Below are 8,667 nucleotides of genomic sequence, written 5' to 3' on the forward strand. Positions count from 1 at the left end.
CTGTAGCTTTAATACAGTGTTTTGGCTTTCTGCAGCACCCAGAAATAAAAGCAGATCGGTCTTTTGTGCTATACAGACCGCCACCTGTTATCAGAGACCCTGCTTTAGTGGAAGAATTCTTGGAGCGAGCAAAATTCATTGCAGATGACCTGAACTGGCTTCTGGCTTTGCCTCATGACAAATTTTGGTGCCAGGTAATAATTGTTTTGTGGACACTGAAGAAAAAGTGTGAACGATCTAGGTACTTTTAAAAACCACGAACCTTAAATTATTTTCGTAAAGACTTGTATATGCTCATTATGTCATTTGTCAAGCATTTTAATTAATGCATCGTAGAGTGCAAAGAAAGTACTGTTTCCCTATAGATTTTTTTTCATTGTGGATTTTAAGAGTTTGCTTGTGTTTGATGCATATGTGAATCTTTTTAGCACTCGGGTATTTTAGATTGCTTTCGAATTTACGTGGGCTGCCATTCTGTGACATTCCCTCCCTTCCATTTTCTTGTCTTCCATTGTGCAAGGTAATATTTGATGAGACGCTTCAGAAATGTCTGGATTCCTACCTGTGCTATGCCCCTCGCAAGTTTGATGCGTTGTTGGATTGCCATCCGGAGGTGAATGACATGCAGAAGTGTCTTCATCGAAGTGTCTTCCTGACTTTCCTCAGAATGTCCACTCACAAGGAGTCCAACGTAAATATTTTTTTGTCTTGCAGGTGCTCTGGGCTGTACAGCTTAGGAAAAAAGACAATTAGAGAAATTAATTGTGTTTCTTACTTGCTCATACAACTGCATTCCTCTCCCTGGCTATTTTTATCAGCCTGTTTCTCTGTATGGAGATGATAATCACTCAGAGCTGAAGTATCTGAACTATGCAATGATTTCTTGGGAAGGAGATCCAGGCAATTAACTAAGTAATAACCGGTTAGCCACATGTGGTGGTATGACACATCACCGTAAGAGAAAAAGGAGCGAGTTGGCCTTTGTACGGCTGCGTGGAACAGAGGTTCTTCAGGCCACCAGCATTCGCTCCCTCAGTGCCACTTCCTCTGTGCCGTGCAGTGTCGTGTAACCTGTGCTGTAACTTGTCTCTCCTTAAGCTTTCCCCAAGTTTTGGACACGCAATGAAATTGCTCTAAATTACTGTTTTCTTGGCATCATAACTGCAAGATGTACTCAGCCCTAATTGTGTGAGTGCAACTCCCATCAGGAGCTGTGGAATTTTCACAAGGCCTTTGGGCAGGATGAGTGAGGCACCTTGTGTTTTAGCGATTACTCCCTTGATATCGTCATAGGTTCATGATGTGTTATTTAGCAATGTATTGATTCTCTTGATTATCACAGTGGTGACATTCAGGACATTTTGAGGAAAGTTCTCAGAGTGGGAGTTGGAGGACTGGGATGGGAACAGGTAGAAGAAATGCTGGAGCCTGCAGCTGGCACCCCTTCAGCAAAAGTATTCGACACCTCTGTGGTGTCTTTCATTCCAGGATCTGATTAAATCCTGCCACTCCAACAAGGCAGACAAGTATTTGAAACCATTTTATAGTTGAGTAATTTGAAGACAATGAATAGTCCGTTGTCATGCAGGCAGTCAGCAGGAGTTCTAGAAATTGAACCTAGCCAGCATAAAGCCCCATCCCTCTGCTTTAGCAGGGAGAATGTGCATACTACCTTTCACTGTGAAAACATTTGCTACTATAGGCAAATCACATTTTCGCTTGCTTGTTTCTCAGTGTCAAAAACGATGGAATTCTGGTTATGTAGAATTTTAGAAGAAATCCCTTCAATGTTACGAGTCACGTGTTTTTGACACAGTGTTCGAGCAGTCAGGGTATAGAGCTGCAGTTCCTGGGTTTTATTCCTACTTGTCACTGGTGCAGTCATCTTTGGTGCCTTGATTCCGCGCTTCCAGGGTACCAATAACCTCGGGCTCTGATCTCACATGTATTTTTTCAGTGTGAGTGCCAGTTACACTGTACCTATGCCTGGTTACTCGTTCCTACTCCTGAGCTGAGCCATTCTTGTGTCAGCTCAGCTGTTCATTTGGCTGTGTCGTGAGCCAGGTCAGGGATCTGAATGAGCTGTAGGTAACTTCTCGTTTTAACTTTTAGGTTGATTGGTTCACTTCGTGGGGTGGCCTGGCCCTGGGAGTGGTACGAGGCTGCTGGGATGGATGGTGTAGTGGCAGTGACAAGCAGCTGGGAATGTGGGGATGGAGGGCTCTGCAGCAGCTGGTGTAGGCAGAGTTGCTGCCTTCTATGAAAAAAAAAATCCTTCATATGCCTTTGAGAGATGTTTTTACATATGTCATTATAATGCTGGAGTTCTTACAGAGAAAAATACGGATTATCCTTTAAATTACTTCTTGTTTTTTCTTTGTAGGATCATTTTATCACTCCCTCTGTCTTTGGAGAGATTATTTACAATAACTTCCTGTTCGACATCCCCAAGATTCTGGATCTCTGTGTGCTTTTTGGGAAGGGAAATGGTCTCCTGCTCCAGAAGATGATTGGTTAGTTAAAGCCAAGGAACAACTTGTTGCATTTAGGCTTTTGCTTCCTCTTCTAATGGCAAGTGATGAGTGGGGTTTCATCCCAACGTTACCGCTCTGAGAAACAAACTGTTCAGTAGCAACTAGAATCTATAATTTCTAGATCAATTTCTAGATCAGATTACTCTTTTCTTTTTTCTTGTGAACTTCAATTATGTCAAGGAACGCATAGTGGCCTGCTGCTTAGCTGTCCTGAGCTGGGCTTGTGGTATTAGATACGAACAAAGGCTCAGTTATGCCTCAGCAGTTGTTTCCCATGCCAATAAAATGTGTCCCCGGCCACTGTAAGAAGACCGTCAGGGCTCTGTAAAACCCTGGTAGAGATGGGAGGGGGCAAAAAACTCCTGGGCAGGGAGGGAGGAGGGTTAGAAAATGGGGCACAAACCAACTGCTGGTCTGAGTGCTTTTGTTCCCAAAGTTGAGAGCCAAGTGAAACGTGCATCGTGAAGTAATCGCTGGTCTATGCAGTGGGAGAACTTGAAATTTCAATGCAGACCTTGATTTACATGGTGCCTTCAAACCACAAAGCGCTTCAGAGCATTGCTAAAGCTGTGCTTATCCCGAGATTTCTCTGTCCAGCCAGTCTTAGTGGCAAGTGCATATTAAGTAATGTCTCAGCCTTGGACGCTGGAACCTGCGTAATGAAGAGAGGGCATATTGGTTTAGCTTCTGTGTTTATCCTGTGCTCCCGTCACAAGAGACCTACCTGTGATCTTTATCATCCACGTGAGCACAGATGGAAGAGTACCTAACCTTGGATTAAGTGAGCTCTTCTCCCTAAATTCTAACCCACTTTGTCTGCAGTCCATGTAATGAAAATTACCCTTTCTTTGATAGTTATTTTTGTCTCATTTCCAAGTTGACTAACATGAGGAGCATAAGGGAACATGTGATGCAGCCAAGTTTCCAGACCAGAAGAGCTTAGACAAACCTTTGCATTTTTGAATCCCTTTATCCTTTTTCAGTAACTTCCACTCTAAATTCATCTGTTAAGCCTCTGAAGTGGGAAGAAGGCGTGACAAGGTAGATAGTTCTCTTTCAGATGTAAAGCTTAGATTATCTGGGTCTTAAAGAAGACCTAAGTGTATGAAACCTCGTTTGAATTATACATATGCTTTGGAGCGCAACGCAGTAACGCTGCATGCAAGTGACCAATGATTGGCTCACCTGATTAGTTGCATTATGTTGTGACAGTAAGGGCATGAGCAGTTCTGGTGTGTAATTCATAACTTGATAAACTTTATATTCTTCTCAAGGTATAAATTTTTCTGAAACCTGTCTCATAACTCTTACCCATGCTCTGTCCTTGCTGGACAACTCTGTTAATTTTCATCGTCTGAACAGTAATTCACAGGAAAATAGGCGGCCTCTGTGCTTACTTGGTGAGGATTTATGGTATGCCATTACTCAATGGAGTATTTTGTGAAGATAATGAAGTCCTAGTAATATAATATCAGGTATTACTAAAGTCTCATTACCTTTAAGAAATATTCTGCAGAACATTTTCCAGTGTATGCTGAACTGTTATCAGTAATTAAAAGTCAACTCCAGTTGTCAAATAAAGGAACTAGGAATGTTTAGCAATAGTATTTGCATTATTCATTGATTCAGCCTCTGGGGTGTGAATCATCTAACATCTTGTTTGCTCTGCTCTGATGAGCATTTTCTCATTACCAGTTCTCCAGTCGCATTGAAGAGTTGATGGGCCAACTTTATAGGGGCAGGCCCTGCGCATGAGCTGAGGAGTGAGCCTGTGCCCACGTCCTAAACGGTTATTAGCCTCATCTGGAGGGGTGGGGGTGTCAGTAATAATACAGGTACATCTTCTGGTGCAAATTTGCTTGTTGTCATGAATGTCTACACTAATGGGAAATGGTCTCCTTCCCCTTCTCTTCTCAGAAAATATCTTCACTCAGCAACCAAGTTACTTCAGTGACCTAGACGAAACTCTGCCCACTGTCCTCCAGGTACTGCTTTCCTGCCTGGCCCAGGGCTTGCATTTCACCTGGCAATGTGGCATAACTTAGAGGGTGGAAGGGAACAAATGTGGTCGTAGGCAGGCAGAATGTATTCGCTATTGCTTACTTTCTCTAGTGTATGCTAATGTGCGTCAGGTAGGTTTTGAACCTTTATCTAAAACTATTACTTGATGACTGTTTCCTACTACCTTCAGCTTCTGGTCTCCTCTGCAGTTAATCTCAAGTGAGTTTTGTTAGGCAGTTCAAAAAGTATTCTTCGTATCCTCCGCCCCAAGCAGGGAAGCGTTGAAACTTAAAGCAACAAAATAGAGACTGTGCGAGGTAGCTAAGACTGATGTAGTAGAACGGGTTAGCTTTAACATTGCAGGTTCTCAAGAGTAAATGAAAATCAGTTGCAAGGGATGCATTGTTGCCATACAAAAAGTATTTAGCACCTCTGCAGGTCTAAGCTTTCATTTTTATAAGCAGCTTTTATATTCCCCAGACTCATAAAGCAGGGTTCATATTTAATCTGAGGGGGAAATCAAGGTGTCTTGACATCTTTGTACCCTGAAAATGTCATGTTTATGTCCTCAGAAAGCTCACCAATGCATAAAAATAAACAAACCCAAGATACCCTTTGCCCCAAGACACCTGTGATGTCACTTGACTTTTTGAAAGCCCACATTCTTCTTTTTTACTATGTGTTAAGAAGCTGTTAGAGGTAAATCTCAGAAGTGATACCAGGTTTAAAAAATAATCTAGGCTGCAAGACCAAACCTTCAATTGAATTACTGGGGAGGACACTGGAGACTCCGTTTGCATTTCCCGATGTACCATGTCGGAGCAGTTTCTCTGCAGAATACTGGTTTCTTTACTGAGTGTTTTGGTAGCCATTGCAGGGTGATATCAGCGTTCTCAAGTGTATGCATGTAACAGCTCAAAGATGTGTCGTTACTGATCCATAAAACTATTTCCTTACACTGTCACTGAAAGGAGTTGATACCTGTGCAGGTTTAGGAGCTTACATGCCCTGAAGAATAGTAATATTAACCCCAAGTATGCACCTTCAGTACCTTCAGCCACCCATTGACATATCTCTGCAGGGAGGGTTTGACAAATCTCTCAAGGTGCAAATGTAGAGGAGTTGCTTTTAAGTTAGACCTTCACTAAAAGTTGTTAGCAATCCGGAACTGAATTCTATCAGCTTTTCCCCAGATTCTTTGTTTGTAAACAAGAGCCACAAAATCTGTCCCGCTAATCTCAGGGGAGAGGGCAGGAAGGCTCTGGGACTAGCTCATAAGCAGGAGGTGATGTTAACTTCCTAGTTGTCCCACTGCTCCCTTGCAAATAGGGGTCCTGGGTGGGATCCCAGTGTTGGCTTTGGCTGATTTTTTTTTTTTTTCTCATATAGCTAAGAATTTGGCTTAGCTGCAGTCCCTGTCTTGGCACAACAACAATGCAGCTGCACTTAAATTACTTGCAAATTGCATGGAGCTTCGGAAGTGCAGTGTGGCCCTTCCTGCTGTGGCCTGCGACAGTCTGTTGCAGCTTTCGTCTTGCACAGCTCCGTGCTGTATGGAGATAGTCCTACGTTGCGTACGTGATCATAGCAGTGATTGTTGACAAGATAGAGTGTGTCCCACTGCTTTCTCCTGTCTGTTTTAACACTGTTCCGTTCTCTTGATTTAGGTGTTCAACAATGTTTTGCATAAGTGTGGTTTGCAGTGTGAAGGAGCCTCTGCTGAGCCCCAGAAATTGGAAGAAAAAGTAAACGTGACTCCAGGGAACATGCCCCTTCAGGTAGAACTGCTGCTCCTTGCACTTTACTGTTTGTAGTCCTGCAGACTGAACAGTCCATGGAGCAGTAAGACCACAGAGGGTCATTCTGTTCCCAAATAGTGGTGGTTCATCCAGCGCATGGTTCCGTGTCATTGTTTCACTGTTTGTCATATGAATTGATGATAAAGCCTTTCCACCAGGAGTTGGTGGCTTTGCCCGTGTGCATTTCAACCATAGCCATCGTATCGTGGGTTCTTTTGAAACCTGGCATCTTTTTCACTTAACCAGCTTATAAGTAATGTAACAGAGTATTTGACAGGAATCTCCATGTAACCCTGTCGGTGATCAGAGTTGATTTTTTTCTTCATAAATGTTTGTTTAACAACAGTGTACTTTAGTTAATTAAGAGTTGGGGTTTTTTGTGCTGAGTGCTGTGCAAGGACAGGCCCCATGTCAGTGAGCATGATCTTCTGCAAAATCTTAGTCCTACAGTTTGAGCGTGGGAGTTGTTACAGCTACCCTGGAAATGCATCTTGCACTGAAAGACCACTGAAATAATCCCCTTTAATTCCTGTGTTACTGCTATGCAGTGCTTCCAGCTAGATGGGGAAGAATACTACATGTGGAGGATATATTGAGGACAAAACCTCTGTCCAAAACAGGGTATCATGAGGATTCTTGTAGTTTCACAGAATCTTAATGAGAGTGAGAAGTTGGGATTGCATTATAGATCTTTAAGTTCTAGGAGCGACATTGTCTCTGTCTCTAGACTCAGTAACATGTACTATGTTTATGATTGATAGCAAGACTCTCTTTAGGCAGTCAGGAAAAAGGCATCATCTGAACATGATGTGTCCCTGTTAGTGAGTTATACTATGTTCCTAGGAAAATTTGTCTGGCTTTTCTCTCAGTAATTGCTCTTTCTCTCTCAGGAGCTGAAGGATATTGTGCTGTACCTATGCGACACTTGCACGACGCTGTGGGCATTTCTTGATGTCTTCCCATTGGCTTGCCAGACCTTCCAAAAACATGAGTTTTGTTACAGGTACGTCTTGGTCCGCAGACAGAGCTTGTCTTGGCAAAGTAAAAATACTGAATGTGCTGCTGTGTTCTGTCCCAGTCCCTTCACCGCTAAGAGAGTAGACAGATTCAATGCAGCTAGAGACTGCTAGGTTCACACTGACAGGAATACAGAATAATAAATAAATGATGTCTCGAATTTGTAACATGTTCGCCTTCGTCGTTATCGATGAATGATCCTAGAGCCAGACAACCATGGCGATTTCAAACCTCAGCTAAGCGGTACTCGGTGTTCTTTGGAAAGTGTGAAGAGGGACAAGCAGAAAAGAGTTGTGGACAAAAAGAGCTTCCTGCTGTAGGATCCGAAGCAAGGGAAGTAGAAAGTATTTCAGAGTGATAGTCCATCAAGGTCTGAAAAGAAATGTTTTTGTTTGATGTTATGACTAAGTTTTATGATAGAGACTATTACTGAGCTTTGGCAAAGAGCTGAGTGCCTGGGAGAGGATGGCAAGCCAGTGCTGTTACAGCTGGGCTGACAGCTAATTCTCTGTCCAGCTCTGGATCACAGAGGCGATGAGTCAGGGTGGTCTGAAGGACCAGACAGCAGAGTGTGTTCCCACAGAGGCTGCAAAGCCTTGAGTGGCACTTACCCAGCTTGCTCCAGGTGTTTTAAGCTCCCAGATCTTCTTGCAGAGTCTTGCTGTAACAGCCTTTGTTTAGGACCAAGTGAAGTAGTAATTTATTTTCTTTATTTCCCGTTTTGTTTACTTGTTAGTGTGAACAAACACACATTTGTATTTTGCTTTCGTTTCCAATCATGTTGCAGACCTCTGAAGTCTTACAGCCACCAGTGGTTTATGGACCACGGGTTGAGTAATGCTGCTCTGGGGTGTGTAGGTTTCTGTCCTCTTTGGATGTTGTCATCGAGTTGGTTATTGAAAGAAGAGCAGGCTGGTGGACTGCTGGTGGCTATTTGCATTGGCAAGCAGCACTGCTTGCATGCTTGGTTACTCAGAGGAGGAAAGCTTTTTGCTTCTAATTCTGCTGTTGATGTCAGAGATGTGCTAAAATAGTCTTGATCTCCGTGCAGTGGGACAACAGCCACATTTTCGTTACTTCTCAATATGGACTAATGACTGCGTCTTTGGAGTGTGGGGAGGGAAAACTGATTTATCTTTTTGTAGCCTCTGTGAGTCTGTATCAATCTGCTGGCACTTGCTAATTTTTCTCCCTGACTGAAGTTATCAACCAGCTTCTGCTACGTTTGCCTCAAGGGTACTCGTTTAACATGTTTGGCTCTCCATATGAGACATGGACATAATGTTCCTAATGGAGCCCCTGCTCATCAGTTCAGC

At 43.1% G+C, this 8,667-nt stretch overlaps 1 protein-coding gene across 2 annotated transcripts in view; it reads left to right on the plus strand.

The window, feature by feature from the left end:
- Positions 1–8,667, plus strand: part of ASCC2 (activating signal cointegrator 1 complex subunit 2) — a 23,701-nt gene that overhangs the window by 1,166 nt on the left and 13,868 nt on the right. Inside the window, exons 2-7 of one of the 2 annotated variants that reach the window (XM_010291836.1) lie at positions 36–194; positions 521–691; positions 2,384–2,513; positions 4,452–4,519; positions 6,203–6,313; positions 7,225–7,337. In XM_010291836.1, the coding sequence (XP_010290138.1) occupies positions 36–194; positions 521–691; positions 2,384–2,513; positions 4,452–4,519; positions 6,203–6,313; positions 7,225–7,337 (752 nt within the window). The remainder of the gene's footprint in view (positions 1–35; positions 195–520; positions 692–2,383; positions 2,514–4,451; positions 4,520–6,202; positions 6,314–7,224; positions 7,338–8,667) is intronic. The other variant, XM_010291844.1, reaches the window with a different exon arrangement.

Source organism: Phaethon lepturus, unplaced genomic scaffold (genome assembly GCF_000687285.1).
Source record: "Phaethon lepturus isolate BGI_N335 unplaced genomic scaffold, ASM68728v1 scaffold10740, whole genome shotgun sequence".
Lineage (NCBI taxonomy): Eukaryota > Metazoa > Chordata > Aves > Phaethontiformes > Phaethontidae > Phaethon > Phaethon lepturus.